Below are 15,654 nucleotides of genomic sequence, written 5' to 3' on the forward strand. Positions count from 1 at the left end.
TGAACATAATATCACCAAAAGTCATACATAAAATCGTGTGCCACTTTTTTCTTATGCTAAAGTCTACTTATATTAGAATAGTTAACATCTATGACAATTAAATAAAACCCCAAGTAAATTCACAGAGGAAATACACCTTCAGCTAAACAGTGAAGACAAAATTTAGTTCTCTTGACAAATACTTCCCAAGTGAAGGAAAGAAACAATTTCTGGCTATTCACATTTCAAATTGCTAGGCAACAAACCTGAAGGAAATTTCTCTAGACAGGATAGGTCTTCTGAAGCTTTGTCTACTCAGGTTCTAGCACTCGGGGCTGGCTAAGTTATAGAGCTCTTAGGTCAGCATATGGTTTGGTCTCACTTTTCAAGGCATTTGTTGAGTACATCATAGAAAGCTCAAGAACTTTCTGCTGGGCAGAAACACTGTGAAGTATTAGTTTCTTCTGAGTAGCTAATGTAAGAAATGCAAAGCTACAGTTAAAAAAAGTGTTTATTTAGACCATCCACCAGGATAATAATAAATAATGCAATATACTAATGTAATAACAGATGTTCTCATGCATTTATCACATAAATATACAAGAAAGCTGGCTTACAGGCTGCTGGGACAAATTTGGAAAAGTGTATTTGGCAATACAGTTAACAGTGTTAAGACTATCAAACAGATTCTCTTACCTATCATTTTTTTGAAATATGTTCTCTATATATCAGTGAATAAATGGTAATGTTTCCTTATAGTTTCTACTTTTTATAAACATGCCAGAGCTAAGCCAATTGGCAAAGATTCCAGGTTGATAATTTGTTATTTATCAGTATTTCTAATGGAAACCAGATTTTAGAAAAGAAATAAGATTGAACTCTTCTGCCTTTCCATGTGGAGGCTGAAAGAGTGCAAGCCAGGATCACTGAAATAATAAACTGTGTCTGAATGAAATAAAAACCCAAAGTAGAAGTTTATAAAGAGTAACTCTGCTCAATATACAAATACTATATAGAATTAGGATGCTTTTAATTTGATAAATGACCAATTATCCGACTGTAAAAGTGATGAACTTTGATTAAAGCTTAATTTTGCTAGTAAATTTCACATAAAGAGTTAAAATAGGGTAACCTTTAACATAAAGCTTTAAAACAAATAAGTTAAACTATCTTAAACACTGAAAATGTGTTTTTAATTGTTATTTACAGTTGATGATACCAGTGTATAGCTTAATGTAGCCAACCGCCTGTCCTGCATTCCTCTTTCAACATCTGCTATTACGAACTTTCTTCTAAGTCCGTAGGCAAGTTAGTTCAGTGAAGGAGAGCGATCTGTGGTCCACAGTAACTCAATGTATGGCCATTTGGTTTGGAGACAGCGTTTAATAGGAGTGTCATCTGTCTGTAGCATGGGATCTTCAAAACCCATAACCACTGCAGTCCCTTCAACATACATGACCTGTTGAACAAAATCAAGCCACAAAGGTCAATCACTATTCTTAGCAAATTCTTATGAGGGATATGCTAACAAACAAGGTATTGCATATTGTTTCATCTGGAACTTGAATTTTACTTTGATAGAAATTATGAGCAAGAATGCCTCCTGACTAATGGGAAAATATATTTGGAAACGAGGGTGACAGGCATTGTAACTGAGAGCTCATCAGTTGATTTTTAGCTCATGATTTAAAGGAAACAAAAAGTCTATGTGAATCCTGAAGCACATGCAGGTTGTTTACGATAATCATCCTTTAATTAACATACACCACTTGGAAGAAATGTTTGTTTATATAACGAAGGCACTGTAACAGAAACAAAGGTATATATTCTGAATTTAAAAGTGTTAGGTTTCCAGAACTGGAGGCAACTTGAATGTGTGTCAATGCAATTTGCTTAGTAGAAAATGCTTGACAGATAAAACTAACCAGGTATTTTATATACAGTGGTAATGATCATATAAAATATACATGGGCAGTTGGATACTGGAAGAAACTTTAATTTACAATGAACTTTTAGAACTCTCTATGAAATAATATACTAATACCCGAACTCATTAAATGGGCTCACTGTGTACATTAAATGAGTTAGTCAATTTCATTTCGTGAAGAGAAACTCAAATTATAAAAGGAAGAGATACAGACTGCCTTCTTCCAAAGTACGTATAAGTATTTTTATATATTCAGTGTTGGATACACATGATTGTAATTATGTTCGTCCAATGTAAAAGCTGTAAGCTGTTGGACTAAGGAGCCCAAAGAAATAAGTTTCTGTAAAAACACATTTGTATCTTTATTTTGGTTAATTTCTACTTTTGATGAAAGAAACTTGAAAAGTGTGAATTGTAGTTTTACTATAATTATCAGATAAAATAGGACCTATTTTTCATAAGGAACTTCACTTGCTTCTGGCATTGGAGCAGACCTTCTTGGGCAAAGTACTAGGACCTACCTCTGTGGCCTCAGCCAGCCTGGGGTGGCTGGATCATACTCCCTCCTACAGTGCCAGCATTCCAATGTTTGTTTATTGCCTCAGATATTTTTGGTAGGACCCTGCCCTGTGGGAAGTAGTACTGCTCATCGTATTTCTGTTTCATATATGTATACAACTTAACAACATACATGCTTTGCTTTCTAGTACTTACATCCTGTTGTCCCATTAATACTTGATTTCGGATCTTTGTGTTAGTGAGATGCTTGTCATGAGCATGATTTGAGAACTTACTATATACAGGTAGCATGGCCGAGTAGACCAAGGACATTATTGGGAATCAGGAACTCAGTTCCAATCCCTGCTCTGCCAATGACTTGGTGAGTCACTTAATTTCCCTGTCATTGATGCCTCATCTGTAAAATATGAATAATACTTGACTTACCTTGCAGGGACTGTGTAGGCAAATAACTAATTAATGACCATATAATACCTCCTATTACAAGGTTATGTAAAACTTCAAAATCTAGAGGAAGCACTCATCAACATCTATAGCAAAAAAAAAATAAAACTTGGATGCTCTGTTCTAATTTATCTTGTGAAAAAAATCTTTGCATTCATATTTCGTTATGAAAAAGTAACTTTCAGTCTCAGTTTTAGATTTGATGTACACTACGATTGTGTATAGCCATCCTCAATTTACTTATGAAACCAGCATGGGTATTTCAAATTAAAAAGGTATGTTAGGCCTTATTCCTTCTAATAGGAGCTGTATCGATTGCAACTGTTAATTGAATAAATGCAAATATTACCTATATATTTTATGTGTAAACAAAGCTAATTACCCAAACTTTTGACTTAAACCAGGTAGAACCAGAGTACATGTGGAAGTGAATCACCTGTGTGCAGTTGTCAATGATTCACAAAGGAAAGCAGCAAAGTGGAGCACGTACAAATGCAGGCTCCGGGGTAGACTACCTCAAGTGCAATCCTAGCTCTGCCATTTCCTGGCTGCTTGACCTTGACAAGCTGCTTACCTCTCTGGGCTTCCACTTCCTCCTCTGTAACATGGGGATGGATACACAAACAATACTTACCCCACAGGGAGGGTGGGAAACTTCAGATAAAACCAAGTATTTAACAGAATTCCAGGTAAATGCTCAATAAATGGTAGCTATTATGTTATTAAATACTTAAAAATATTTTCCTCAATCAAAAATCTTACCATTACCCCTTTCTTAATTTAAACAGATCAGTATCATTGGGTGAAACTTGGTTTGGTAATATCTCTACAGCAGAGAGCAAGAAAACATATGCAGATCAAGTTAGCTGTTTTGTCACAGTGAAACTATTGTTCCAAAACTCCAATGAGGATCTCGATGACTAACATATACTGATCTATTTACCAACTCAGGTGAAGACAAATTACTATGTGAATTATCATACCTTTTCATTATAATTTGACTGCTTCAATCCATTGTAGTGATAGACAGTAAACGACTCTGGACCACTGGAACCCTATTATAAATAAAAGACTATTAAAACTTTAAATTATACTCTGATATTCGGCAATTTCTAATTAGCAGTTGAAACGAAAACACAAGTTGCTTAAATCCCTCCTCGTTGGCGAATTGTTTGATAAAGCAAGAAACTTACTAGACGTCATCTACCAGAAAACCTAAGGGCTGAACTAGTTGCTTCTGGGGAAGAGGTTGCAAAGTGGGAAAGTATTTATTTTTATTATAAGCTCTTCTATACTAGTTTATATTTTTAACTGTGTGCCATGCATTAGTATATATTTTCTTAAAGGATAAGACTCCAAAACACCCATATGTTTTGTAAAATATTATCTCTGCCTTTTTTTTCCCTCTGGTTGTAAATAATTTGTTCCTCTCAATAACTACCTAAGAACAGTAACGTCACTTTTTGTCAACCTGCAATCAACAGCTAGACATCAGTACTTCTCATTTGGCTCACAATATCAAATTAGGGGTTTCCACACCACCCACCTCATCTAAATACTGTCAAATTTAAATAGCGAAGAGCCTTGTGGGAAATGAAAAGCAAAACTATAGCGTTCAGAGCCTATAACAGCATCCAATAAAGAAAGGAAATCCTATAACTTGCTATTATACTAAACTTGCAGGAATGTCTGATGATGTTATTAGCTCAGCTGCCTTATCCTGGGTTCTCAGCTAAAGATCAAGTTCAATTCTCTGAACTGGGGCATACAAGGCCATCAGTGGCCTGGCCTCACCAAGCGCACCCGGCTCCAGTGATTTCCCACAGGGCTTGTGGCCTTGTTTTCCTTGCCGTATTGGATACAAGGATGCACATGTGACAGAAGCTGGTCCTGCAGTCTGCCTTAGAATTTGTTCGTTTTGGAATGTAGAGAAGAGAGATACTAGGAATGCTGGCAAGGATGGGAGAGGGCCCGACTGCCTTCCTAGAGGCTCGCTGTGTCAGTTCTTGAGTTTGTCTAAGCTACTCCCCCCAGCTATGACCTTCCCCCCACCGACTTCAGTCAATTCAGGCTGTGCTTTGCAATGAAGCATCCTAGTCTATCTTTTCAGCTGAATCTCCAGCTATTCACTTTTCTGAATTCTCTGTTAGGACAGACATATTAGTCATTTCCCATGAAAAGACCTGGTGTGGTCAGGTCTTTTGCACATTCATTTTTTAAAAACTCCTTTCTTCTCATTTTTCAAGATGTAATCTTTCTACAAAAAATTCTATCCCACTCAAAATGCTTTACAAGAAATAGAAAAATAACTTGATCATTTTCTTAATTGTATACATCAGTCAATACAATTAGTTACTTAGAATACAATTAGTTACTTAGATAATTTGGCTGCTTATTTTTTGAGTTAATGTACTTTAACTTAGAAAGTGTTTCACTGTCCTGGCTACCCAATCTATATTCTTTAGTTCCACCTAACAATTGGGAGAAAATACTGAAATATCAGCAGAAGGTAGGGTGACATGGTGGCAAAGTACCTACTCTGGACTCCTCAATCAGCCACGGTCTAGCTGTATGACCTCAAGCATTTTTCTGAAATTCTCTAATCCTTAACTTCCTCATGGCCAAAATGGGTGAAAATAGCACCTAATTTATAAGACAGTACCTCATGCACAGTTGTGAGCTCAAAAAATGGTAGCTGCTTCTGCAATTATTATTAACAAATTGCCTTGAAATGCTTACCTGTATTCCACCCCCCCTCCCCTCCAATCTGCCTCTCCTTGAGGCAAAGAAAGGCTCTTCCCTACTGCCTACTTTAAGCATTTGTAGAGATTACAGAAGTTAGAGAAATGTTTTCCTGGCTGTCCTTCTGAGCCCAGTTTTACAACTTCACTGAGTGTTACCATATTGATGTGTTGGGTACAAAGCAGTATAAATGAATGTGAATAGGTGGGGATGTGAAAAGTCTTCCTCTGAAGCAGCAGGTCTCAAACAATGGCACCATTAGAATCCTCTGGAGGGCTTCTGATTCCCTAGGGCTGGGGATGAACCCAAGAATCTGCATTTCTGACAAGCTCTGGAAGATTACATTTTGAAAGGCAAGGGGACTAAATTTATCTTTCATTAGCTCAAGGAATACTACAATTAAAAAATGTTCTTAGAATACTTGTAAGTCCTATCATGTAATTAATTACATCTAAGATGTATATTTCCAAAAGACATGGTAACTATCCCCCTTCATTTACATTTCGCCAGCACTTTTCAAAATCCTGCCCTAAATTTAGTGCAATTTTTAATTTAATGCTATAAAGTGCTATAACTTACTGAACATTTATTAAGCTGTCTAAAACAGAGTATTAGGTTCCAAAAAAGAACTTTCAGAAAACGCTGGTAGTTGGGTGTATGAACAGATTGGTCATCACAATCCAGTGGACGTTCTAGTCATGTCCGGAAAAAGAAAAATTTTTTTTCATGAAGCATTTACCCAAGTTTGGAGAAGTCTAATAGAGATCTTGTGATAAAGTTACTTTTTGAAATTCACCCCACTTTCTTTACTCACGGTAAGCGATCCAGATTTAGAAAATGTGGGTTCCTTTTTCTTTTTTAATTACCGAGGGTGAATGTCAGTAATATCATCTACTCTGTTGAAGATAATTTAAACCTGAAATATCAAATTAACAATTCTATCTTGACATTTTCCCTCCATTAGCTTCTTGACAGTATGTCTCCTTTGTAAGAGAGGTGAAAGAGAAACTGACATTTCTATTGAAACAATAATCTTTAACTTAAGCCAGGCTGGTATCTGATGAAATGATCCCCATACACCTGACTCAAGTATTTGGCTTGGCCGTAAAATCCTTCACTGGGATAGGAAGCGTGAAGAAAACACAGGCAGAGGCCGTACAACTGGCTTTGTCAACGATGCGGATGGAACACGTGTCCTAACAGGAAACGGCTCCACTCAAAGGTTCTTCTTTCACTCAACTAAAATTCTCCTGGACCTCAGCAGTTTCCACTACATACGAACCTCTTTATCTTTATTTAAACATATTTAAAAATTGTAAAACGATGCAGACCATCTATGAACAACAGTGACCCGAGAGAAGGAAAACAGGGGTGCAAGTGGATAAAGAGCATCTTTGTCTTTTTACTCCACGTACTTCTGAATGTTATGCTTCCTGTAGAAGAACAGTATCATGGCATGTATATACTGATGTGCGTACATTTTTCCACTACCCCCACCCCGCAAGTGTTGCATTACTGTACTGAAACAGACAATCAAAAAACGCTCATCCCAATGGAACAAAACCGTAAGTGAATTTCTTCAACCATGTTACCTGATCAGGAAAAAATTCTTGGAGGAATGGACCCAATAATATGATTCCTAATCCTTCTGGATCTAATTTATTCTTCATGAGATTTATACTATAGGAAGAAGAAGAAGAAGAAGAAAAAAAAGGAAAACAGTGGATACCAAAGGAAAAAAAGCTCACTTTTCTTCTTTCATGATTAAATTACTAGCACTGTAACACATCTGACTGCCAAAAATCATAAGAACTGTTCTTTTTAGACCCTTAATGACAAATACACAGGAATGACATCTAATTTGCCAAAACTTGGTTATTTTTAAACCAGAGTGATCTGTTACTATTTAGAATTTAAATTACGATGATGACTTTGGAATATTGTTCCTTATTAGGTAAAGTAATTTAAAAACCTCGGCTTATAAACTCAGGCTTATAACCTCCCAAAGGCAAATTCTCTTTGCTTCATAGGTATATCTGCATTTAACAATCAAATGAAGCACTTAACCTTAAAAAATGTTTATTTTAAGCTCAAAGAGAAAAAAGAACAACATCGAAAGGCAGTGCTACATCAGATAATCAGAAACATCTCTAAAAATCTTACCTTTAAGAACCAAATGAGAGGGAACCTTGAAATTCTTAGTCAATGTAAGCTGAAGGGTAAAGAGGTAGGATAATTCTCAAAGAGCTCCAGTGCATGACTTAGAGCAGGGGCAAGGACCATATTGTTCTAGGAGCAGCCTGGATTGAAGGCTGCTTTGCTTGGCCCTTAACATGCAGGTGTAGCCAAGGCTGGTGAAAGGTGTTATATGTAACCAGAAAGAAGGCAAAGTTTTAAAAGTGAAAATGGTCTTTTTAGAAAATTTTCATTTTCCACCTTCTCTCCCAAGTTATAAACGCCAGGTTAATTATACCTTATTATATATACTATGCAAAGGGTAAGACATTTGAATGTCTGAGTAAGGGCAGCAGGTTAGGACATGAAACAAATAGGCAAGGTCATATTTAATATGTTTAATTCATTAATCCTGAATAGGGTCCTGTTAGTTTATAGGCCATCACATATTATAAATGTGACTGGACCAATATGCAGAATGAAGAACTCAGTCCAATCTGTCAGCTACTTCTAGAAAAACAATCTAACTCAAGTGTACTAACTTCACAATTCAAGGTATGTTATGTATTCTGATGAAAAAAGGAAAATTAGGTAGATGATATACAGCCACCTATGTAAGAATACGGAAAAAAAAAAACACCACAAAACTTTTTCCCTCCTTTCCCTAAGAATTGTCAGTAACCAAAATTGCCTGAATTCAGTTTTCTTTTGCAAATTACAGTGATATAAACAAGATGGTCTCCACTTGGAAATCAGTTTAGCACAGAGTAATTAGGATTATACCATTTATTGGACTAGTTCACCTACTTCAACTTCTAATGTTTTAAAAGCAATAGAGTCTGAGCCACTTAAATAACACTTCCTATTTAGCTTACTATTCAGGATCTGAAACGAGGTCCAATGCTTTCATCACATCTTCTAGAAGTGATTCAGGTATGAATCCATTATCTGGGGAAAAAATTAGCAAAAACATTTTGGAATAAGAGTTTTGCCAAGACCTGCTATGAGAAAAACCATGTAAGAGGCAATTGTGGCTATTGTTACCAGACACTCTCTTCTTTTAGTTTTCTTGGGCACAGAGGCAAAGATTCATTTTAAGGTGAGCTTCTAATAAAAAAATTCCACATGCCTTCTACCTGAGAATTCCAAGGAGACTTTAAAGCCAAATGACTTCTTAAGCAGGCTTACAAATTTCAATGAAAAGAAGTTTCTTTCTCTATTTAAAGTTATGGTAATTATTTAATAATTAGGTATGTCTTTGAATAAAACAATGTGAATTTTTATATTCCCTTTAAGAAATCCAATGAAAATCAGTCTTTACCAACAAATTCCTTTAGTTATAACGTCATTTAGCTTTTTGAAAGAATGTTAACTATGAGCTGGTATTTAGGTATTTGACAATATAAGACCGAGAGCTATCCCTGTAACAGACTTGATTTAAATAAAAACCATAGATTTAATGGGAAAAATTCAAAAGTTGAAATTCAGAATAGAATCAAATGGTTGATGAAGACTAGTTTGTGGAAAATATTCCTTTTCTTGGGCTTGTTGAGGGAACAGCATTGGGAAATGGCCCAAATTCAGATGAGGCAATGGAACATGACACACAAAGAGAGCGTGTAGGTCAATTTGAAATCACAGTTTTAACAAGCAAGTTCATTGCCTTAAATGTGCAGTGCCTGAGTTTCTCTACCCATTTACTCATTCTTGAAGACTGTTTCAGCTTTAAATCAACTTCCAACACAATATCCTTTTCAGGAATTAGATAAGTGAAAAACAAAGTCTTTTCATGGAGAACAAGATGTACAAAAGCCATGCTTCCGTAATTCTACAGAATAAAATGTAGCTGTTCTTTCGCGATGTGGCATATACTCTGTCTCTATCCGAAAGGAAATAAAGACTTTAAAGTCGTAAACCTCTCAAGTGGATGCTTACCCATTTGAAGCAAAACTGGCCTGGACTCAAGGCAAAGAATCATTTAGGATAATTTAAAAAGTACAGTTTTAAAAAGTGAAGGTTTCATTCCAAATTGTCAAGTTATCAATAATTTGAGGTATACAGACCAAACTCGTTTCAAGGTACCTGTGAAAGGACTCGAGCTCTGTAAGCCTAACACTGATGAGTTTGAAAAGCAATCTGCTTAGCTAAGTCAGAGCTAAAACCAGCACTCGAAATGTAAAATAGGCTTTGTCTGGCCACTCGCTGACAGGAACGTTTCTCTGTATCGGTTTCCCTGTTTTCCAGCTATCATGTATATCCACTTGAGAGAAACCCTCTGTATTACAGTGTTCTCCATGAGCACTGAATGGTGGGCAGTTTTCTCTCTTCTTGCCATAACTAGAACCTTGGCTAACTGACTGTATCATCTATGCAAAGAACAACTAGGAAAACAAACAACCTTTTTGGCTCAACTGTGATTAACCTCAAGCATAAACATTCCAACATATTTTTAAGATACCTACGAGTATCTTAAACACAGACATTCTGGAGAATAACAGTCACCAGGAAGCCAGTATTCTACATTTGGTACATACAGTACTTTAAAGCTAGATGGTAATGTAATTTTCAAAGACTTTTTACTATACTCAGGATGAGAAGAGGTGATTTGGAAATTGCTTCCCTTTTTAAAACCTTAATTTTGATGTTACTTTATTCTTTAATCATATCAAATCAAATATCAGACAAATTCTTTAAGAAATTCTTAAGTCTGAAAGCAAATGAAACTTAAATCATCTAGTATTTAGGCAACGAATTCGTTGAAGAATATGGAAATAGAGACACTGATAAGATCTCAAGACAGCAGAGGAAATGTGAGTACCATTTGCTGACTAAACAAACCTAAGAAACACCCTAGAGCTTGAACGCATCGCTAAATTAAGCAGATAAACATAAAATGGACTTCCATTGGTTTTAAAGCTCAGAAGAAGGGGGACCAGGAGGTGGGAGAACACAAGAGAGTGTACCAGTTGTGATCCTAAGCAGTTACCATGTAAATATTTGAATATGATTAAACTGTGTTTGAAAGGACTTGAAGGGGGAAAAGCTGTGTGTTTAAAAATTAGAATTTTTGGGGGGGGGGGTGCCTGTGTGGTTCTGTTAAGCGTCAGACTCTTGATCTCAGCTCAGGTCATGATCTCACAGTTCGTGAGTTCAAGTCCCATGTAGGGCTCTGCACTAACAGCCCGGAGCCTGCTTGGAATTCTTTCTCTGCCTCACTCATGCTATCTATCTAGTAAATCAATAAGTCAATAAAAAATAAATTATTTTTATCAAAAGCTTGTAAAAAGCATCAAGTTCCTAAAGGCTGAGCAGAGGAATAACTCAATGTAAAAAATCAGTGATGCAGAAGAACGATAGTTCAGTAATTTCCTGATAAGCTAAAAAACATTTGCACCAATCATGATTTCTGTTCTGAAAGAAAACAGACTTGCCCATCTGATGCTGCAGATGGAAAGCAAATATCAGCAACTAACAGAGAAGACAGGAGATTACTTGTGAGGAGATGGGGGTTAGGGTTGGGCAGAACACGATGGCCCTTAGGACCGTACATATTCAAACCACTGTAGGTGTAAGAGAGTCAAGTTTCTTGGGAATAGAAAATAAAACTGAGATTTAAAGATGTTTAACGCCATTTATTTAGTCAAATAATTATTTTTACTAAATGTTGTGTTGTATTATACTTTACCTAATCTTATTAAAAATATAAGGGGAGGAGTTAAGAAGGTGGAGAAGTGGGGGGATGAGGTCAGATCACTTGGCACACTCAGGACATCAATCTGTGGAGTGGCAGAAGGATCTCGACAATGGGAGGGAGACAGCTTGGCAGGAGGAGGTGCCTGTATGTGAACTGGGGGAGATAAAAGGATGTAGGTATGGAGGGGAGGGAACCCCTTCTGTGGAGACACAAAAGGGAAAGACAGACTGTGAAACTGCGGTATTGAGTTAGTACAAGAGGAAAACCTCTCCGGACCGCAGACTGGGGAACAAGAAATACGGAGAGTGACAGTTTCTGTTTTGCAAACAGACTTAGGAGCTGAAGAATGGAGGTTTCAAAAGTGGGCGACTTTCTCCAGACAGGAGCTGCCACCGTGTGCATGCCTGTGGGGAGGGGAGCCACCTGGGGGGGGGGGTGCGGTAGGGATCTCAGGGGCACACGGGAAAGAATAGTCTCCTTCCTCCAGGAATGTGGGAGGAGGGTTTATTGCCTCTCCAAGGGCAAAAGACCCTGCAGGCGCCAGCCAAAGGCCTTTCATCAGCAGGGCGGAGTGGTGCTACCTGGAACCAGGGGTGCGGGATCCTTTCAGACATCAGGTTTTGTATCCCGGCTGAGGCCTAGGAGGCTGGGGAGACCGTGGAGCAGGACAGGCTGAGTGTCCGCTCTGTGAGGGCCGCCACTACAGTGTGGTTTGACACACTTGGTCCGGGGAAGGGAGACTGCGGTGGGAGACCAATTTTTCTCCCCATCACCAACACGGTGGGGCTTCAGGGAATAGGCCAGAAAGGACAGCGGCCCCTAGTGGTGGCAGGACCCGCTTACACCAAATCCTGCCCCGCCGTGCCTGGTAACTGCTTATCTACTGACAACTGACAGAACCAGACGGCCTCTCCTCCAAACCAGCACAGCCACCGATCCCTGGCACCAACAGACAACTATTACTATTTTTGTTTTATATTTATATTTATGTTTGTTTAATCAGGCATTTTCACTCTATTCTTTTTACACCTTTTATATATCTCCTTTATTTTCTTTTCACTATGGATTAAGCCATGCACTTTTTTTTTTTTTTTTTTTTTAGCTTCTCGGCTTGGTCTTTTTTTCCCCCACTTTCATTTTTCTCTTTGTTTGGGATCAGGCTCCCCCTCCCTTTCCTTTTTTCCAGGGTTACTTCAACGAACAAATCGAAGCACACCTGGCAGAAGGTCCAAGCACTCCACCCCTATAAGCAAGGGACAGCTTTGCAGAGGACTGACCAGTGTGATAGAGCAGCCAAAACACAACAGAATACGTGCAACATACTCGAAAAACACTTCCTGAAAAGCCAGGCCCTGGACAGTGTATTACCCCTTTTTAATATAGTAGTACTCACAGGTGCAGGACACATAACAAGCTTTTAAAACATGTAAAAGACAAAAACCTGGCTAAAATCCCAAAATGGAAGAATTCTCATTAAAAGAAAATCCGGGAAGAAATGATAGCCAGAGAATTGCTCAAAACAGATATAAACAATATATCTGAACAAGAATTGAGAATAGCAGTCTTAAGGCTATCAGCTGGGGTTGGGAAAAAAACATAGAAGACAGCAGGCAATCTATTGCTGCAGAGATCAAAGACTTAAGAACTAGTTATGATCAATTAAGAAATGCCATAAATTAGATGCAAAATAAACTAGCCACATTGACAGCAAGGATGGAAGAAGCAGAGGAGAGAATAGGTGAAATAAGATAAAATTATGGAAAAGGATGAAGCTGAAAAAAAGAGGGAAAGGAAATTACTAGATCACAAGAGGAAAAATTAGAGAGCTAAGTGATTCCAGGAAACAAAATAAAATAATATCCGTATCATAGGAGTTCCAGAAGAAGAAGAGCAAGAGAAAGGGGCAGAAGGTTTATTTGAACATATTATACCTGAAAACTTCCCCAATCTGAGGAAGGGAACAGGCATCCAAGAGTCACACAGAACTCCCTTCAAAATCAACAAAAACAGGTCAACACCATGGCATAGAGAAACTGGCAAAATACAAAGATGAAAAGAGAATTCTGAAAGCAGATAGGGACCAATGGGCCTTAACCTACTAGGGTAGACTCATAAGGTTAGTACCAGTCCTGTCCACTGAAACAGTGTCAGAAGACATAGGGTATCAGACTGGATTAAAAAAAAAAAAAAAAAAAAAAAAAAGATCCATCTATATTCCACCTACAAGAGCCTCATTTTAGACCTGAGGGAGGACACCTGCAGATTGAAAGTGAGGGGATAGAGAACCATCTATCATGCTAATGGATGGCAAAAGAAAGCCAGAGTAGCCATACTTATATCAGACAAACTAGATTTTCAAAGACTGTAATGTAACAAGAGATGAAACATTATATCATAATTAAAAGGTCTATCCATCAAGAAGAGCTAACAATTGTAAACGTGAAAGTACCCAATATATAAATCAATTACAAATGTAAACAAATGTACAGATAATAATACCATAATTATAGGGAACTTTAATACTCCACTTACAACAATCATGTAGGCAGAAAATCAATAAGGAAATAACAGCACTGAATGACCATTGGACCAGATGGACTTAACAGATATATTCAGAACTTTTCATCCAAAAGCAGAATACACATTCCTCTCGAGTGCACATGGAACATTCTCCAAAATAGATGACATGCTGGATCACAAAACATCCCTCAAAAAGAATGAAAAGACTGAGATTATCATACCATGCCATAGGTCACAACACTATGAAACTTGAAATCAACTACAGAAAAATGTGGAAAGCCCTCAAATGCATGGAGGTTAAAGAACATCCTACTAGGGGCATCTGGGTGGCTCAGCTGATTAAACGTCAACTCTTGATTTTGGCTCATGTCATGATCTCATGGTTCATGAGTTCAAGCCCCATATTGGGCTCTGTGCTGAAAGCATGAAGCCTGCTTAGGATATATTTTCTTTCTCTCTCTCTCTCTCTCTCTCTCTCTCTCTCTCTCTCTCTCTCCCCTGCTCATGCTGTCTCTGTCTCTCTGAGGATAAATAAATAAAAACTTAAAAAACAAAGAACATTCTACTAAAGAATGAATGGGTCAACCAGGAAATTAAAGAAGAAATTAAAAAAATATATAGAGGCAAATGAAGATGAAAACATTTTGACAGTCTAAACCCTTTGGTATACAGCAAAGGCAATTCTAAGAGGAAAATACATTGCAATTCACACCTATCTCAAGAAGCAACAAAGGTCCCCAATACACAACCTAACTTTACACCTAAAGGAGCTAGAAAGGCAGTAGCAAAGAAAGACCAAAGCCGGCGGAAGAAGAGAAATAATAAAGATTAGAGTTGAAATAAACCATACAGAACCCAAAAGAACCAGTAGAACAGATTAATGAATCTAAGAGCTGTTTAAGAGTAAACAAAATTGATAAAACCCCCTAGCCAGACTTCTCAAAAAGAAAAAGAGAACCCAAATAGATAAAATCACAAATGAAAGAGATCACAACCAACACCACAAACATACAATTATTAAAGAATACTATGAAAAATTATATGCCAACAAAGTGGATAATCTGGAAGAAATGGACAAATTCCTAGACACTCACATACTATCAAACTCAAATGGGATGAAATAGAAAATTTTACCAGACTCACGACCAGCCAAGAAATCAAATCGGTGATCAAAAATCTCCCAATGAGTAAGAGTCCTGCGCCAGATGGCTTCCCAGGGGAATTGTACTGGAAGCTGAGTTAATACCTATTCTTCTCAAACTGTTGCAAAAAGGGAAAAGCTCCCAGACTCATTCTATGAAGGCAGCATTACCTTGATTCCCAAACTAAAGACCCCAAACTAATATCCCAAACTACAGATATTACAGGCCAATATCCCTGATGAACAGGGATGCAAAAATTCTCAACAAGATACTAGAAAATCAAATTCAACAGTATATTAAAAGAATTATTAAGAATTTATTACCATAAATTAAGTGGGATTCATTTCTGGGCTGCAGAGCTGGTTCAATATTTGCAAATCAATCAATGTGATATATCACAATAGAAGAAAGGAGAAGAACCATGTGATCCTGTTAATAGATGCAGAAAAAGCACTTGACAAAATACAGCATCCTCCTTTTTTTTTTTCTTCATGTTTTTTATTTATTTTTGA

The 15,654-nt window shown here is 37.4% G+C and overlaps 1 protein-coding gene across 4 annotated transcripts in view; it reads right to left on the reverse strand.

The window, feature by feature from the left end:
• Positions 1 to 472: 472 nt before the first annotated feature.
• MINDY3 (MINDY lysine 48 deubiquitinase 3) overlaps positions 473 to 15,654 on the reverse strand; it is a 100,653-nt gene continuing 85,471 nt past the window's right edge. For all 4 annotated transcript variants that reach the window (XM_049624671.1, XM_049624670.1, XM_049624669.1 and 1 more), the window contains 4 exons: positions 8,662 to 8,734; positions 7,204 to 7,291; positions 3,853 to 3,924; positions 473 to 1,438 (listed from right to left, as the gene is read on the reverse strand). In XM_049624671.1, the coding sequence (XP_049480628.1) occupies positions 1,289 to 1,438; positions 3,853 to 3,924; positions 7,204 to 7,291; positions 8,662 to 8,734 (383 nt within the window). In that variant the 3' untranslated portion in view covers positions 473 to 1,288. The remainder of the gene's footprint in view (positions 1,439 to 3,852; positions 3,925 to 7,203; positions 7,292 to 8,661; positions 8,735 to 15,654) is intronic.

This window comes from Panthera uncia, chromosome B4, assembly GCF_023721935.1.
Source record: "Panthera uncia isolate 11264 chromosome B4, Puncia_PCG_1.0, whole genome shotgun sequence".
Classification (NCBI taxonomy): Eukaryota; Metazoa; Chordata; class Mammalia; order Carnivora; family Felidae; genus Panthera; species Panthera uncia.